Source organism: Pelophylax lessonae, assembly GCF_965119305.1.
Source record: "Pelophylax lessonae genome assembly, chromosome: 6".
NCBI lineage: Eukaryota > Metazoa > Chordata > Amphibia > Anura > Ranidae > Pelophylax > Pelophylax lessonae.
This window is the reverse complement of record NC_138773.1, coordinates 297,984,290-298,003,293: the sequence shown is the minus strand read 5'-3', so window position 1 is coordinate 298,003,293 and position 19,004 is coordinate 297,984,290. Positions and strand designations below refer to the sequence as shown.

At 47.2% G+C, this 19,004-nt stretch overlaps 1 protein-coding gene across 2 annotated transcripts in view; it reads right to left on the bottom strand.

Annotated features, from left to right (window-relative positions):
• Window positions 1-18,393, bottom strand: part of RAB3GAP1 (RAB3 GTPase activating protein catalytic subunit 1) — a gene marked incomplete at its 3' end in the record, with an annotated part of 256,526 nt that extends 238,133 nt beyond the window's left edge. For both annotated transcript variants that reach the window (XM_082261360.1, XM_082261361.1), the window contains exons 1-2: window positions 18,314-18,393; window positions 7,552-7,607 (exon numbers count right to left, since the gene is read on the bottom strand). In XM_082261360.1, coding sequence (XP_082117486.1) covers window positions 7,552-7,607; window positions 18,314-18,331 — 74 coding nt within the window. In that variant the 5' untranslated portion in view covers window positions 18,332-18,393. The remainder of the gene's footprint in view (window positions 1-7,551; window positions 7,608-18,313) is intronic.
• Between the last annotated feature and the right edge of the window lie 611 nt (window positions 18,394-19,004).

Below are 19,004 nucleotides of genomic sequence, written 5' to 3'. Positions count from 1 at the left end.
AATGAGTCCTAAAGCCTGAACCAGGGGTGTCCAACCTTTAGCCCAAGATGGCTTATGAATGTGGATCAACACAAAATTGCAAAAATCGTAAACTTTTTAGCTGAATTAAAATTTGACAGCGTCTGTTTACGGACTTTTAGAAGTTTTATCTTCCCAAAGAAAAATCTCCCAGTATTCAGCAGCACCGATATTTGTTAGCAACAGTTTTCAATGACACAAAAGGGCAAAGTTGGAACCAAAATATCAGATGACCACCTTAAGAATTCCTTATGAATTGCTACCACATCCATTGTACCAGATATGGATGCATTCGTTTATCAAAACCATTGTCAAATATCGCACTCGTTTTATGCTTCTCTCTTTTACTTTTATTATAATAAAACAAATAAAACTGTGTTTTGACTTACCGTAAAACAAATTTTCTCTGAGTTCATTGAAGGACACAGCTCTCCATTATTCAGAACAACAGGGTTATATTGCCCCCTACATGAGTAGGACACTAGGTAGAAAAAAGACTTGGCTACGCCTATGGGCAGTTCTAGGTGGTATACTCCCCCTCTCTGCTATGAGCCTTCAGTTTTGTAACAAGCATCTCAGAAGTATTAAAACTCCACAGAGGGGTGGGTGCTGTGTCTGTTAATGAAGGCAGAGATATGGATTTTACAGTAAGTCAAAAAAATAGGATTTTTGACTTACCGTAAAATCCATTTCTCTGATGTTCATTGACGGATACAGCTCCTGATATTCTTAACCATTGGGTTATACTTCCCCCTTCTGGAGTAGGACACTAGGCAGAAAAAAAGTCTGGCTTCGCCTATGGGCAGTCCCAGGGGTATACTTCCTCTCTCTGCTATAGGTACTCAGTTTTGTTACAAGCAGTCTCAGAAGAATTACAACTCCACAGGGGGGTGGGTGCTGTGTCCGTCAATGAACATCAGAGAAATGATTTTTTTACAGTAAGTCAAAAATCCACATTTTCGCTTTCATTCATTGACGGACACAGCTCCTGATCTTCTTAACCATTGGGACGTCCCAAAGCAGTGAGGGGTGGGAACAGCGAAAAAGAAATTCCCAAGGCTAACTATAGCCAACCAGGTAAATCAGAGCTCAACCAAATCAACTGGAGCTCACCTGAAAGAAAAAAAAAAAAACAATGCACCCTCAAAGAGGACCAGGTCCTCTAAACAGCAGCCTGAAAAACTTTGCAGTCAAAGGAAGCATCCGCAGATGCCAATACATCCACTTTATAAAACTCTGTGAGAGTGTGCACCAACGACCAGGTGGCCGCCTTTCAAACCTGCGTCACTGATGCCGGATGACGGAAGGCCCAGGAGGCACTGAGCACCCGAATAGAGTGCGCCTTGACAGGGAAAGGAGGAACCCGACCCTTGATGAAATAGGCCTGAACCACCGTCTGTCTGATTCATCTGGAAATGGTCGCAGCCCTTTCTGAGGCCCATCCATAAGCACAAACAGTGAGTCTGACTTCCTAAAAGACTTTAGCTGTCAGGTACACCCTTATTGCCTGGACCACATCCAAGGCATGCAAAGCAATTTCCTTCAGATGTGTTGGCTTGGGGCACAGGGAAGGCCACACAATGTCATTCAAATGAAAATCAGAGAAAACCTTTGGAAGGAACGACGGGCAGGGACAAAGAACCACCTGATCTCTGTGAACCACCAAGGAATGTGAACGACAGGATAACGCCACCAATTCCGACACCCTGCCCGCAGAGGTGATAGCCACCAAGAAGGCCACCTTCTGGGACAGCGTAAGCAGGGGAATCTCCCATAGGTTCTCAAAAGGAGGCTTCTGAAGGACTGAGAGCACCAAATTGAGGTCCCAAGGTGGCAACGGAGACCAAACTAGAGGGGCCAAGTGCCTAACTCCCTGAAGAAAGGTACGCACCAGAAGACTGCTAAGGCCAACACCCGACCGTTGATAGTACTCACAGCTAGTTTCTGCTCAACCCCCCGTTGAAGGAAGGTCAAGATCCGAGCTACCGAGAAAGAGCAAGTATGAACCCCATGAGACTCACACCACATAATGTACGTCTTCCACATACAATGGTAGATCTTCCTAGAAGTAGATTTCCTAGCTTTTAACAGCGTTGGAATCACCAATGCAGACAAACCTCTATCCATCAGCACCTGGCATTCAACAGATAAGCCATCAAAGCCAGCGAATGTAAAGCAGGATGGAAGATTTGTCCTTTGGAAAGCAGATCCTCCCTGAGAGGAAGCTTCCAAGGAACGTCGGCGACCAGCCGCACCAGATCGGCGTCTTGAGCCCAGCAGGGCCAGTCTGGAGCCACTAAGATGACCGGAATCCCTTCTTCCTCGATCCTGCGTAGAAGTCTTGGCAGAAGCTTGAGGGAAGGGAAGGCGTAAATCTATCGATACTGACCCCACGGGGCCACCAGCGTATCTGTGGTGTCCGCCAGAGGATCCCGTGACCGAGCCACACACCTCTGCACCTTTCTGTTGAGCCGAGACACAAACAGATCCACCTCAGGGGTGTCCCATGGGAGACATAACTGATGCAACACCTCCGGATGAAGGGACCACTCCCCTTGGTCCAACGCCTGCCGACTGAGGTAATCAGTCTGCCAGGTTTCTACCCTGGGAATGTGTAAAGCGGAGAGGGCTGGAACAAACTGTTTTGCCCACCTTAGAATGCTGGCTACCTCCAGAGCTGCCAGGACACTTCTTGTTCCACCCTAGTGATTGACATAACCCACGGCCCTGGCATTGTCCAATTGAAAGCGCACTGGACGTCCCTGAAGGCAATCTGTCCAATGGTCCAGGCACAGCCTGATTGCTCGGAGTTCCAAGACATTGATGGGTAGTCGGGACTCTTCCAGTGACCAGGAGCCCCTGAGCACAATTTCTGCCAAGGATGCCTCCCCAGCCAGACAGGCTGGCTGGCTTCCATGGTGACCACTGTCCAATACAAGGGGAGATAGGATTTACCCAGCCGAAACACCGGAGAAGGAAGCCACCATATCAGGGACTCCTTCGTTCCCTAAGTCAGCCGGATCGGATTGTCCAGAGACTGCCGAGTCTTGTCCCATTCGGCCAGAATCTCCCTTTGCAGGAACCTCATATGTAACTGTGCAAACGGAACCGCCTCAAAAGGCAAAGGGGATGACCATCTGCTGGACAGCAGGAGACGAATTGCAGCCAGCAATTTCTGGGGTTTGGCTAAGGCCAAGTCCAGAGTCAGACCAAGATAGTCCAGCTTTGTAGACGGAACCAGAGAAGACTTATGAAAATTCAGAATCTGAGGGAGTTCGTATGGTGATTTCCAGGTTTTCCACGAGCAGTAGGAGACTCCACTCGCAGATGGATGTCGCCCAAGTAGCCCAGTACCGCGATCCTCCGTTGGAGTAACAATACTAGCACCAGGGCGAATACTTTTGTGAAGACCCGAGGAGCAGAGGCGAGACCAAAGGGTAACACCACAAACTGATGATGCTCCTCTCCATACCAGGAACCAGACGGGCACGGCTCCAGACAGAACCTCTCGCCATCGAAATGGGGGGGGCTTTCGGAGAGGGAGGAACGCTGCGACTTGGGCCGGAACCCGGTCGAATGCGGCCTTGCAAGGTGTTTAACTCGCACGCAGAAGTGATAGCCACCAAACAGGCCACCTTCTGGGACAGCGTAAGAAGGGGAATCTCCCGAATAGTTTAAAATGGGAGGCTTTTGGAGAATTGAAAGCACCAAGTTCAGAGCGGCGGTAGTCAGAGCTTTTTTTTAGAAGTCTGTTCTGCAGACCAACATTTAAACTACAATACACACCTAAGCACCACTGCCGAACAGACAGCCTAGAAATCTACTGACTACAGTGACCACCGACAACCAGGGGGGGGGGGGGGGGGGGGGTTTGAGGGGAAACCACAAATCCAACTGTCCCAGGGAGGGGCCTGCAACCACAACAAAACCCTCCAGGGGGATATGGGGGACAGCTACTTACCATACCAGGAACCAGACGGGCACAGTCCCAGATAGAACCTCCTCGCCATCGAAATGAGGGGGCTGTGGGCCAGGAGGAACGCTGCAACCTTTTCGTATGCAACCTCGCGAGGCGTTTTTACTCTCAGGCCAGCCCCTGTCAAGTGGGGCTATGTCGCGGCCGACCTAGAATGAAGCTGTGGTCTGTTCGCACTCACTGGCCAGACTGGGGTGACCACTGGATCTAGATTATCCAGCCCGTCACCCAGCCCGGCAGTTTATTGTAGATCTCGCAGGAAAACAAAAAAAAAAAAAAAAAACAGGAGAAAAAAAGCCATTTAAATAAGGAAAAAAAAATTGCCAGAGATGCTGGCAGGGAACTAGGTCCTTACTCCTGACTAGGCAGAAAAAAGGCCTATAGCAGAGAGGGGGGGGGGGGGGTAGAATATCATCTAGGAATGGCCATAGGCGTAGCCAAATCTTTTTTCTGCCTGGTGTCCTACTCCTGTAGAGCGCAATATAACCCTGTGGTTCTGAATAATGGAGAGCTGTATCTGTCAATGAATGAAAGAGAAATTCAATTTTATTACTCAGATAGGTACATTATCTATATCAGTGATCAATAACTTGTAATCTGGCTGACTTTTTCTGCTTATCAGCTATCCTTATTGTTAGTGTATTATATGTGCAGCCTAAGACCATTCTTTTTCTTCCAATGTAGCCTAGGAAGGTCAAAAGATTAGACACCCCTGGCCTTGACAAAGATCTGGGGGTTCAAGAGCAGGCACAACAGCTAAGGCTTCACAATTTTATTATTGTTGGGAATAACATCACTTCCTACTGACCCAAACATCTCCTCCCAGACAGTGTTTTGGGCATAGACAAAGCAGGGTATAGGTGCCAGAAGCTCTGTTTCTACATTCAGAACTGGTGAAGACTCACACACAAATAGGGATGCACCAATTCCAACATTTTCACAAGTAATCGCACTTATGAAAAATGCTCCCGATACCGAAATCTATACTGTGCGGTGTGATTTGCGTCAACACAAAATGAAAAGGTGCATACCGCACTGCAAAGAATTGCTCGCAATTTGAACAGGAATGTGGTGCGAGTCCTTTCCACATCGCATGCGATTTCCCCCACTGCTCGTGTGTGTGTGTCCTGGTTCCACCGATGATAGAAAATCATGGCCGCTGGTGGTGCTCACAGGGCTGGAGGAGATGTATAGGCGGTCCGCCCCCAGATGACATCCCTTCTGCCCTATACCCACAGGGGTAGGTCCTGGAATTTCTTCTCCAGCGGTCTTGATGTTTCTATCATCGGCGAGACCGGGACACTTATGCAGATTTTGCATTTGATCAGATATGTATTAAAGAGGAAGTAAACCCTCCTCTGCAACTTTTACCTATAGGTAAGCCTATGATAAGGCTTACCTATAGGTACTGTAAATATCTCCTAAACATGTACCGTTAAGGAAATATTTACATTGCATGCAGCCGATGACGTCATCGGCGCATGCGCTCTGAAGGAACGGCCACCCTGCCGTTCCTTCAGAGCCCTATGCCGTGAACAGCGACGTTATTGCGGGTCCGGCCAATCAGATGGCCAGATGCCGCGATCCCGGAAGACGGGCGACTGAACATGTCGCCCGTCATACAGGTAAGCAGGCGGCACGGCGGGGGCTCGTTCTAAGGTAAGTATTTCATAATGAGCTAGTATGCGATGCATACTAGCTCATTATGTGTTTGTCTTTCAGGTTGGGAAAAAAAATACTTTTTTTTTATGAGTTTACAACCTCTTTAATGGGAGATTTAACATTTTTATTAAACTGCCCACTAGATGGCGCTTTTCCCTTTCTTTACACACACAGCAGTGGTGGGGGAAATTGCATGCGATTTAGACAGGAATCACACCGCATTCCTATTAAAATTGTGATTCTTTGCAATGCGATTTGCGCCCATTTATTTTTTATTGATGTAAATCGCACTGCAAGGCATTGGTACTCGGTATCAGCAAGCGATTAAACTAAAGTATCAGTACTCATACTCGCCTATAAAAAAAACGGTATCCGTGCAACCCTACACATGACAATCGCTATACTTCAATTAAAGCAGAACTGCAGGCACAGTTTCTTTATTATAGGTGTGTATATAAAAGACCAATTGTTGGATCGCTGCTGTGTCCTTCAAAATGACTACTTTTGTTTATGCCAAATACTAGAGCTATCGATCGATGTACTTCTGGCCAACTGCAGCTAAGACAGCTGTGGCTCCCATACATGGAAGGGACAGTGTCCTATATCTACCTCCTCTCCACTTGTCCATTCACAGAATGTATGGAGTTCTGTAAATGGAGAAGGGGAGAGGATAAACACTTCCCTGTATTAGAGTCACAGCGGGCAAGAAGTACAGCAACAGTTCTAGTATTTTACACAAAGAAAAGTATTAATCTTGAAGGACACAACAGCAATCACACAATAGCATATACCTCAGAAGAGATCGCTTTTGTATACACACCTAAGAAGAAAAAAACGTTCCTGAATTTGGCCTTAGTGGCCTCTCAGTGGGTGGGCTTTGAAGTCTAGCGGCTGCATATATGTGTCTGTATGTACACATTTTACTGTGCTGAGAGCACACACTCTCTGCGCACTCCCAGCACAGTATCTAACATGTTACAGAAAGCTCCTGATGCATGCTTGTGATTGGGAGCTTTCCGATCATGTGACTGCTGTGACAGAAAATACAGCAGTCACATGATTGGAATGTCCTCCTCTCAGCATTTAGTTTCACGTAAAGGGCTGGGAAAAGACCGTGGGCAGAAGGGGTTAAAGGGTTAGTTCACCTTTACAAAAAAATAGCTTTGCAGGTAAGGAGTGTCTGTAGACAGAAAAAATGTGCAGCTTTATCTAGCTATCAATATAGGCTGGTTACGTCTGGCCAAAAAACTCCCTGGGAAAGTATCGTCCCATCCTGCCCTGTTGCTAGGATGTTGCTAAGACACTCCCAACCATTAGTGCTCACCCCCTTCATCACAGGGAAATGCTCTCAATCCCCCACACACGTTGCTCACTACCTCCTCCTTCACAGCACTGCTGAGAGCTATTGAGATAGGGGAGAGAGCTCATGTGAGGGTGTTTGAATCATCTGGTAGTGTCTTAGCAACGTCCTAGCAACAAGGCAGGGTGAGGCGATGCTACCTCTGGGAGTTTCTCAGTCAGGATTTAGGGAATACATGAATGGCCTATGTGACGGGAGTCACTTTGGTTGGAGGTCCTGTGGAACTCAGCTTACCTTAGAGGGGTTGGGAAAACCCTCTCTCTGCCCCCTAGTCTCCTCTTATGTGTAAGTCCCCTGTGTCTAATAGGGGCGCAGGGTGACCAAGAACCCCAGTTGGGTCTGCACTAACCAGACTCGCTGTAAAACCACACCGGACTCAGCTACAGCCTACACCTATCATAGGGGCCTATTTGGCTTTGCTTAAAGCTGCACAGTTTGTTTTTATCTACAAATGCCCTAAAGGCAGTTCAACCTCTGACTGATGACACAGGGTGCGATTATCATTGCAGAGGTTACAGTGAAGAAGAAGTCTTACCTCTCCCATTCTGAGGCTGTGGTGAAGTCAGTGATCTCGAACACTTCAGATTCAGGCTGCACAAGAGAAAGTCAAGAGATAACATGAGAGCAGGCAACAATAAGGAGGTGAAAGTGATATTAAAGTCTGATTTGCTTTTTCCTTTAAATAACAAAACATGTCATACTTAGTCTCTGTTCACATATTGGCGTCCCGGATCGTGGACAGAATCGCCATGACTCTACCCACGATCCCGAATCACAGCAAATCGCGGGTCGCTGGTGACATTTCCGTGACTTACAACGGCACCCCAAATGCGGCGTGATTTTGCCGCAATTGTCGCCCGACGAACTGGGGTAAAATCGTGCAAACAGAATCAAGGGACACCTGTCGCCCAAAAGAAGTTCTTGAACTTTTTTAGGGCGACGGGCATCCCTCAATTCTGTGTGTGTGATAGGTGGGAGGGAGGCCTTGGAGGGAAATTATAGGAAATTATTGAAAGTCACAACGCTATGACCTTGATAAAAATGTGGGGGGGGGGGGGGGGGGAAGAGGATAGGCCAGAGGGGAGGGCCTGAATCTGAAGAAACGTGCCTTCCCTGGTTCTACTGCCAGCCTGAGAAATTTCTGACAGCTCTCCGTGATGGGAATGTCCAGATAAGCGTCTATCAGGTTTTTGGGTGTCATGAAGCAGTTTGGGGGGAGAAGGGCCCTTACCGTAAAGAATGATTCCATACAGTACCTTCTGTAAATTACCGAGGCATTTAGAGCAGTGGTCCTCAACTCCGGTCCTCAGGGCCCACTAACAGGCCAGATTTTAAGAATTCCACCCCCCCCACACACACCTGTACTCAACCAGTGTACACCATCAAGTGGATATAGGAGGAGTCCCCTGTAGTGCATTTGCACAGCTTTCCCAGCAAGGAGTATTATCTCCAAGGGTTAGAAAGGCTGGATTCATCTCTTTTTCATGGATAGTGTAGGACCCACTGATAATGGGGTACTTTGACGCAGTGGTGGGCTTGAGCACGATATAGCCATATGGTGGGACCAAACCCCCATTTTTATTTATGGATTGTCTTCAGATTTGGTAGCAATTTCTTTTGCATTTGCGCGCTATTCTTTTTTAATATACAGATTTTAAGAATTACCTTGGGGAGATGCAGACTACAGTACTGCAATCACTGAGCAGCAAATTATATCACCTGGGATGTATTTCAGTTATCTTGCAAACCTGGCCTGTTAGTGGGCCCTGAGGGCCAGGGTTGAGGACCACTGATTTAGAGGATTCAATTTCAAGATGAGCCTGAACTTCCATGAAGGTTTCCGCACCACAAAATTGTGGGAGAAAAAACCTCTGCCTATCTCCTCTGCCAGCACCCATACCACAGCCCTCTGTTCTTCCAGGTCTCTCAGGGAGGATAGCCTCTGCCATGCACCTTGGCAAACTGGTGATAAGCAAATTCCAGCCGTTAACCCCTTTTTACGATCCCCAAAATGAATCAATTAGGAGGAGACCACTACTCATTGTGGGAGGAAGGCCCCCCCAATCTTCCGCCCACTGTGGTCACTGCGTCTTTCGGCCCCCCTTTTTGACCTCAAGACCTCTTTTGCCCGTCGGCCTTCAGGGCCCCATATTTTCTTATGAGCGAAACTTATTCTTTTCTTGCTCCCCTGTTCTACGCCTGACGGAACAGGACTTTTCTATCGGCCGTCCGATTCAAAGATATTTCCAAACCAGGACCAAACAAAGGGTCCCCCGTGAGTGGAATCCTGCAGAGCTTAGCCTTGGACACACTGTTCACCTGCCAAGCTTTAATCCACAAAGCCCTTCTTGCTGAGCAGGCTAGGGCTGGGGATCTGGTGGACCCAAGTACTTACTCCGCTAAGGCGTCTGCAATATACCCCACCAAAAAGCATGGTAAAGGACGACAAGATTGTCTCTGTCACAGTCCCTGCCTCTATGCGCGCCCCAGGGTAGAGCCCCAGGTTTTCGTCAAGTGCAAATCCAACCTCTTGTCAATGGGATCTGAGAGCACCCCCATAGCCTCTCTGTATGCCTGGCAACCTGAGAGAAGGCTGCGTCCAGTCTGGGGAAACTTATTCCAGATTGATGCACCGTCCTCCGCGAAAAGAAAGCTATGCCTCAGGGCCCTTGAAAAGAAGAGTTTCCTCTCTGGGTCGTGCCATTCTTTCTTGACGGTTTCCACCAGTACCTCATTGACCAGGAACACCCTTTTCTTCTGTCCCCCCAGGCCCTGATACATCTGGTCATGAATTGATAGCGGCTTCTTCTTCTCCTGGATTCCCAGGGTGGTTGGCTCCCCAGAGATCCTCCAGCTCCTCCAGGGAAAACTTGTAGCGAAAGGGTCTCAAGGACTCACCGTCCAACCCCTCTCCATCTAACTCTACCTGGGAGCTTAAAGAAGTGCTAACTGGCTCCTCCTCAGCTTCCTCTCTAGTGCCACCCAGTGCACCTCCACTAGTGGAGGATAAGACTGGTGGGGCTGGTGCAACACTCTGCTGCGCAGGCGGAAGGCTAGCCTGGGGCTGCGGGATCTGAAAACCAGAAAACAGTGTTTTAAAACGACTGAAAGGTGCTAGAAAGCGCCTTTTAAAACCTGTGTCTCACAATATGGTCCAGGCTTCTCTATACTAGCCATACACAGATGCAATCCTACTACTGATCAGTATGGGAGTTTCTACCTGCCCTGTTTCCAACCTGGGCAGGTTCATCCCTCCTTAGGACAACCTGGGGATCCAAGGCTCCCCAAGAGGCACCATATTGATGCCAAACTTAGTATAGACACCAAATCAACATGGCTCAGTGCAGACCAGAACTCCTGATCCAAGTAATTCGACAGCCTCAGCTTCCCAAATTGTTGGGGTTACAGACACACCCTTCAGTGCCCAGCCTTAACTGATGCCGCCAGGTCACTGCACTGAGGATTGTGTCCTTGAGAGGACCACGAGTGCCTGTTCCCTGGCCTGCTCCTCCGTAGAGTGTCACCGGGAATGCCCCTAGGACTAACCACCACCAGGGTCCCAGTACCACCTTCCAACCCTCTGACCACCAAGAGAGGTCCACACCCATGGAGCTATCAGGGAATACGGAAAGGGAACACCTACCCCAGGGTTCCTCTTACCTTTGGGTGGCTGGTGCTGGCATTGCCAGAAGCAGTCTGGACCACCTCTGCCCTTGACATCACCCGCTGAGGATCGCGGTGTTCCCGCCTTTCTGAACCGCTAGCTGACCCCTCCAGGGTTCCAGGCTCACACCAGCTAGCACCTGGCCCTCTCCCAAAGACCACAACTGGAACCGTAAGCCGTGGCCCCCGGCAGAAGTGAACGCACCCCACCAGACTTGATGTCACCACGCCCTCTGGCCCAGCCTCGAGCACCATCACTGGCCACAGAACGCTGGGAGGAACGGTGCACCTCCAGCGATGCCCCCCTGGACAGAACTTCTTCCCCACCCTCAGGATAAGCTGGGCTAGCTAATTGGTGGACCTGCGGATACCTTCCCCATGGCCCAGGGTTCCACCAAGAAATAGAGACGGCGGAGAGACCTCAGCTTCTGCCCACAGTGAAAACTGGCTTCAACCTCCCCGGCTGATCAGTCCTGGTTCCCAGCGATGTCTCCCAATCGGAGGAAACACCAAAACTGAGGGTCCAGTTGGGCAGGAGGGGCTTAAATCTTGAAACTAAGGAGGCATTTCCTGTGAAGGGCGGAGCCAAGGTCTTTCAGAGGTGGCTGTCCTGAAAGACGTTTAGGGAAAAAGTGTCCAATGAGGAATTGTAAAGCAAACACAAACGGGGGGCTCAAAGTTTAAAATGTGGGTGTGCAACTCTTTAATAAAGCTTGGCAAAGGCCCTGTGTGTGTTGGTTTTCTACATGAAATACAAAGCGAAGCTAACTCTGAACCACCTCTCTACTGCTGCAGGTGCGGTTAGGGAACGCTGTGATAGATATCTATGGAGGCTTTGGAGATGCGGTGAATCACCAAGAAAGTGAAACGGGGTAAAATTGCGGAAGCAAAGCAGAACAAACTCAATAGTGTGTACAGACTTGTAAGGTGACCATTTTCTTTACAGATTGCTGCTTTGATTGGCATTTAAAGTGCTTTAACCACTTGACCATTGGAATGTTTTACCCCTTTATGACCAGGCCAATTTTAGAGTAAAAATCGCATGGAATGAGTCCACCACATGTGGAAATGAACATGTCCCTGTATTTGGACCGTTGACGCATTTCGGGAGGCATGTTACCTTAAGCCCCGTACACACGTACCGATCGTCGGCCGAATGATCGGCCGTCTTTTGTCCGAGGGCTGTCGTGTCTGTTGAAAAGTGCAAAAGACTGCACACGAATTTTGTCGGCCAACAACAGCCGACTGCAGAAGTGATGTCATGTGATGGTTAACTTTCCTTGTCTTTTTTCTTCTCTGAGCATGCCCAGTCTTGCAAATCTGCTGTCTGTCGGCCGAATTCTGTACTGACTGGCGAACAATCGGCCGTTCTGGTGTCGGCATACAAAAATTTTAATGCTTGCACAACAGATTCTGTTCGGCCGAAAGTGCGCTGCCGGCTGTCGGAAGCATCATACTAACAAGCCGAAAAGCGGCCGAACAGTTTCGGCCGACAATCGGTACGTGTGTACGGGCCTTTACTCAGAGCTCTGAGGAAGAGAGGGTGCCTCCCAAAATGCATCAGCGGTCCAAATACAGGGACATAATTTCCACATGTGGTGGACTCATTCCATGCGATTTTTGCTCTTCATGTCTGGGAGTATGTTTTTGGTATTTTAATAAACTTTTTAAAGATATCCAAGGGTAATGCACTAGGCGTTTGCGCCTCCTTTTCTCTTTCATGTGTGTATTGCTTGGAGTTCCCCTGCCTGAGGAGAGCGGCAGCCTTTCGTTCCCATCGGAGTGAGCGCTTGGGTGATTCAGTTTTTCTTTTGGTGGTATTTGATCACCACTGGGTTTTTATTTTTAATTATATAAATGAAAAAAAGACAGAAAATTTTGAAGAAAAAAAAAAAATTCTACTTTCTCTTTAAAAAATGATCCAATAGAATCCAATTTCTTCATATATTTAGGCCACAATGTATTCTGCTACAGGTCTTTGGTAAAAACCAAAGTGCATTTTTGGGGACACTAGTAAAGTTCTGATCGTGGTTAAGATGCTGATCCGTACAGACACTAGACTAATAATGGCGGTGATCAGAGATTTATAGTGTGACTGTGATAGTGTGGCGGAAAATCTGGCGCTAACTGACACTGGCTGGGAGGGAGACTGACACGGACGTTGCTAGTGACACTAATACAGTTATCAGTGATAATACTGTACACCAGCCTTTCTGAACCTTTTCAACATGGAGGAACCCTTGAAATAACTTTCCAATCTCAGGTAACCCCTGATGATAATGGCTATATCTACAGCTCAGGATACATTAGTGTGATGGTCAGTGGGAAGAATGCTCCTTACCACTGGTGGTCATTGGGAATGAATTACCCCCTTACAGATAACTAAAAGGATCAATGGTGTCACTGGGAACTTATCTGAGGCAGAAATTGCTCATTGCCAAAGGAACCCCCTTGCAACCTCTGAAGGAACCCTAGTTGAGAAACCCTGCAGTACACTGTACTAATGACACTGGCTGGGAAAAGATTACCAAGGGGCAATAAAGGGGTTAAATGTGTGTAATGTGTGCCGCTTTAACTCACAGATCTGGCTGCTTTTTTCCCCTGCTTTTCAGGGACACGAAACAGCCAGATTGCTGTTCTGTGTACACAGAGTTCTGAATGTTTGTAAACAAAGAACTCTTTGCTGTCATTGGCCACAGCCAGGTTCAGCTGAAATCATTGGCTGAAACCTGCTGACAAGCTCGTGCTGTGTCCAATCACAGCATGGGTCAGCAGGGGACACACACATGCGCGCCCAAAAACCAGGAATTACACAGCACTTATTGGTATGTCGCGCTGCTGGCTGTGCTACCCGCTCGCACTTGCCGACCGCCCACGGTATATTTACTGCGGCAGTCAGCCCCTCACAGGCAATGCGACGTAGGACTATGTCGCTAGCCTGTGAGGCTCTAGGGGGCGAGCGCGTGCCGCCGGAGGCGCGCTCCCACCCCCGCTCGCTCCTGCACATCCCCGCGCGTGTGACCGGCGGACCCGATGTCCACCGGTCACTCGCGATCGTCCGGTGCAGAGTGAGAAAGGCAGGCGGGTGATGTAAACAAAGCCGCCTGTCATTCTCCCCTGTGTAAGAACAGGGATCATACAGTCCTGCTATGTAGGATCGTATGTCTCTGTAGTTACACAAACAGCCACACCCCTTTACAGTAAGAAGCACGCCCCTAGGGACACACTTAACCCCTCCCTCTCCAATAAAGTTAACCCCTTCCCTGCCAGTGTCATTTTTGCAGTAACAGTATATATATATATATATATATATATATATATACTGTAACAATATATATATATAATATATATAGTAACAATATATATAGTAACAATATATGTATAGCACTGATTACTGTAGTAATGTCACTGGTAACCCCAAAATTGTCAAAAATGTCAGTCAAGGGTCCGATCTGTCCGCCGCAATGTCGCAGTCCCGCAAAAAAAAAAAAAAAAAAAAAAAAAAAAAAAATCGCAGATCGCCGCCATTACTCGTTAAAAAAAAAAAACAACAAAAAATGACATAAATCTTTCCCGTAGTTAGTAAACACAATAACTTTTGTGCAAACCAATCAAAATACGCTTATTGTGATTTTTTTTACCAAACATATGTAGCAAAAAACAAATTGGCCGAAAATGTTAAAAAATTTAGATTTTTTAATTTTTTTGGGGAATTTCTTATAAAAAAAAATGTGAAAAAAATTGTTATTTTTGCTAAATTTAAGCTCCTCTTTTGTTTATAGCGCAAAAAGTAAAAAAAATCGCACAGGTGATCAAATACCACCAAAAGAAAGCTCTGTTTGTGGGGAAAAAAGGACGTCAATTTCATTTGGTTACAGCGTCGCAACGACCGCGCAATTGTCCGTTAAAGTGCCGAATCGCAGAATAGGGCCTGGTCAGGAAGGGGGTAAAATCTTCCGGGGCTTAAGTGGTTAAATCTACTGTGGGCGGGCGGGCAAGTGGTTAAAAACGTGGCCACATTTTGAAGCAAGTGCAAACGAGGCCTTAGGCCCTGCTAATGCTGGAATTAGGAGAAGGCGTTTGAGGTGTGATTTTACTGCTCCCCGAACACCTCGCTAAGCAGCCTGGGATGGAGTAGAAGGACAGTGGACAGAGCTGCTCACATCAGAAAAACAAGTGGAGTTTGTGTGTCTTTGTGGCAGTTCACTACGCATTACCTTCACTTATTCAGCACTTTGGCACTTTAATTCAATTCTTGCACTGGACACTTTATATTTGATTGATTTTTTCGCTGTTTTTTTTTTTTATATTTTTATTTCAAGTAATTTATTTCTTATGTCATATTTTTACTGTATACAGTAACTTATGGTTCACCGTTTTTAAGAGGTTTTAGCGCTGGTTATTCTTATACATTTTATTTGATCGTATGTGGTGACACTACAGAACTAGCTGCAGGACCTCTATTTATCTTTTTATCCCCGACATTTCTTTTCTTGTTTGGTAGCGCATAGATTTTACCCTTTAAAAAATGAAGCTAGGTGTCAAGTTTGGGAGGACTTCAAAATAAAATAAAAATTACTTCTTGGGTGCGTTATTTAACCACTTAAGGACCGGGCCTATTTCTGACACTTGTTGTTTACAAGTTAAAATCAGTATTTTTTGCTACAAAATTACTTAGAACCCCCAAACATTATATATATTTTTTTTTTTTTTAGCAGAGACTCTGGAGAATAAAATGGACATCTTTACAATATTTTATGTCACACCACATTTGTGCAGCGGTCATTTTGTGGTGCCAAGTAATTTGTATTAATTTATTCTTGATAATAAATGTGAACCCCCCACCAGCAAAAATAGATATCTGCAGTAACAATAGAACCCTGCAACAAAAGATTCTCCAACAACAATAGAAACCCCCAAGTAATGAACCCCTCCACAAGCAACAATAGAACCCTCCTGCAGCTACAATAAACCCCTGCAAAAAAAAAAATATCCCCCCAGCAATAATAGATACCCTGAAACAAAATATCTTCCCAAGCAACAACAGACCCCCTGCAACAAAATACCTCCCCAAGCAACAATAGACCCCCAGTAGCAATAGACCCCCTGAAACATAATGCCTCCCACAGCAACAATAGATCCCCAGCAGCAATAGAGCCCCTGAAATATAAAACCTCCCCAAGCAACAATAGATCCCCAGAAGCAATAGACCCCCTGAAACATAATGCCTCCCCAAGCAACAATAGATCCCCAGCAGCAATAGACCCTCTGAAACAAAATACCTCCCCAAGCAACAATAGATCCCAGAAGCAATAGACCCCCTGAAACATAATGCCTCCCCAAGCAACAATAGATCCCCAGAAGCAATAGACCCCCTGAAACACAATACCTCCCCAAGCAACAATAGATCCCCAGCAGCAATAGGCCCCCCTGAAAAAAAATACCTCCCCAAGCAACAATAGATCCCCAGAAGCAATAGACCCTCTGAAACAAAATACCTCCCACATCAACAATAGATCCCCAGAAGCAATAGACCCTCTGAAAAAAAATACCTCCCCAAGCAACAATAGATCCCCAGAAGCAATAGACCCTCTGAAACAAAATACCTCCCACATCAACAATAGATCCCCCAGAAGCAATAGACCCTCTGAAACCTAAAACCTCCCCAAGCAACAATAGATCCCCAGCATCAATAGACCCTCTGAAACATAATAAATCCCCAAGCAACAATAGATCCCCAGTAGCAATAGACCCCCTGAAAAAAAATACCTCCCCAAGCAACAATAGATCCCCCAGAAGCAATAGACCCTCTGAAACCTAAAACCTCCCCAAGCAACAATAGATCCCCAGCATCAATAGACCCTCTGAAACATAATAAATCCCCAAGCAACAATAGATCCCCAGTAGCAATAGACCCCCTGAAACACAATACCTCCCCAAGCAACAGATCCCCTGAAACATAATGCCTCCCACAGCAACAATAGATCCCCAGCAGCAATAGATCCCCTGAAACATAATGCCTCCCACAGCAACAATAGATCCCCAGCAGCAATAGACCCCCTGAAACACAATACCTCCCCAAGCAACAATAGATCCCCAGAAGCAATAGACCCTCTGAAACAAAATACCTCACACATCAACAATAGATCCCCAGAAGCAATAGACCCTCTGAAAAAAATACCTCCCCAAGCAACAATAGATCCCCAGAAGCAATAGACCCTCAAACCTAAAACCTCCCCAAGCAACAATAGATCCCCAGCATCAATAGACCCTCTGAAACATAATAAATCCCCAAGCAACAATAGATCCCCAGAAACACAATACCTCCCCAAGCAACAGATCCCCTGAAACATAATGCCTCCCACAGCAACAATAGATCCCCAGCAGCAATAGATCCCCTGAAACATAATGCCTCCCACAGCAACAATAGATCCCCAGCAGCAATAGACCCCCTGAAATATAAAACCTCCCCAAGCAACAATAGATCCCCAGCAGCAATAGACCACCTGAAACACAATACCTCCCCAAGCAACAATAGATCCCCAGATGCAATATACCCTCTAAAACATAATACCTCCCCAAGCAACAATAGATCCCCAGAAGCAATAGACCCTCTGAAACCTAAAACCTCCCCAAGCAACAATAGATCTCCAGCAGCAATAGACCCTCTGAAACCTTAAACCTCCCAAGCAACAATAGATCCCCAGCAGCAATAGACCCTTTGAAATGTAATACCTCCCCAAGCAACAATAGATTTCTGGAAAAAAATGACCCCCAGCAACAATAGATCCTGCAGCAGCCAACGACAATAGACCCGCCTCCACAACAACCGACCCTCCCCAGCAACAATAGGCAGCCCCAAAGGGCAATAGATCCCCCCAGCAATAATAGGATCCAGCAACTAAATACCCCACAACAATAGATGCCATTCCATACATCCAATGCTGGAGCTGCATTCTCCCTGATAGAAATCCTTTGTGGAACCACAAAAATAATAAAGGGGGGGAGGTGCAAACACCTGGTGCGTTACCGCAGTAAGAATGTTTTTTTACCAATAGAATTCATACCCACAAAAGTGCCGTACAAAAAGCATGAAAATCTAAAGGTGCCATACGTTGCACATGCTCCAACAACCTCCCATGTAGTAGCAGGCTGACGCGTTTCGGGGGGGTCACCCCCTTCCTCAGAGCTGTGCACAGGGACCTGCATGCATCGTATCGCCAACCCTCTCTCTGTGGAGGATCTCTGAGCGCTGCGGGCCATTGCTTTTCCTATGGGGTAATGGTATATGCTGGGTGCTGTAGTTCTTCTGCTCCCATTTACTGGTTAGTTTCCCAGGAAGGGAATAGAAGAGGACCGGTCCTATCATCTGTATTATCAGTCCCACTTAGGGAAGGTTCCAGTTCTCTTATTGGGGTACAGGCTTAGTAGAATATACTGTTGGGGGAAGGGAGGAGGAGGGCCACCCCCCCCCCCCCCAAATAAAAAGGGGGCTACAGAAGAAAGTTGCAGAGAAGTGATTGATAAGGGGAAGAAGGGACAGTCTGCACTCACAGCCTGCCATTCTACACACACTCCTGTCACCATACACGGCTCTATCCCCTGACAGCTGACACCCAAACCCGGCTACTCACATCACTGTCCGCCGCCATCTTCTCAGCCTGGTGACGTCAGCACCAGAAGCCGGAACTGGAGCAAAACAAACTGAGGGAGCCAGCCGGGGCGGTGCTGAGGGGGATTGTGGGCGGAGACATCGCCCCGCCCCTCCTCCTGACTGAACTCCCTCTCGTGTGTGAAATAGCGCCGCGGTGTGCGGCCAGTACTGCGCTCCTGTGTATGAGAGAGGCATAGTCATGTGAGAAATGGCTTCTACTGTTGGGAAGCCGTGTCATGATAAGTGTCAGGCTTTGGAAGGCTTCCCTCACACCAACCATACAGTTCATTCATGACGTCATACATCTCACTTCTACAAACTAATAAATAAAAAAAAAATGATGAAAAATAAATAATTAACCACTTGCTGACCAGATCTTTCCCCTAAGTCGGAGCGACGTAGTGTGAACCGAGCCTAAAGCGTTTGTATCCTCACAAAAAACAAAACCCTGCAGGACAAAGGCATAATGTGCTAGTATGCATCGCATACTAGCTCATTATGAAATACTTACCTTAGAACGAAGCCCCCATACGGTTGCCCAGACACCGCTGTGGGAGCCATCATGTTCCCTTGGTGTCTCTTTCGGATTCGGCGGCTCCGGCGCTGTGAGTGGCCGGAGCCGCAATGACATCATCCCCACGCATGCACGCGGGAGTACACTTTCCTGCAAG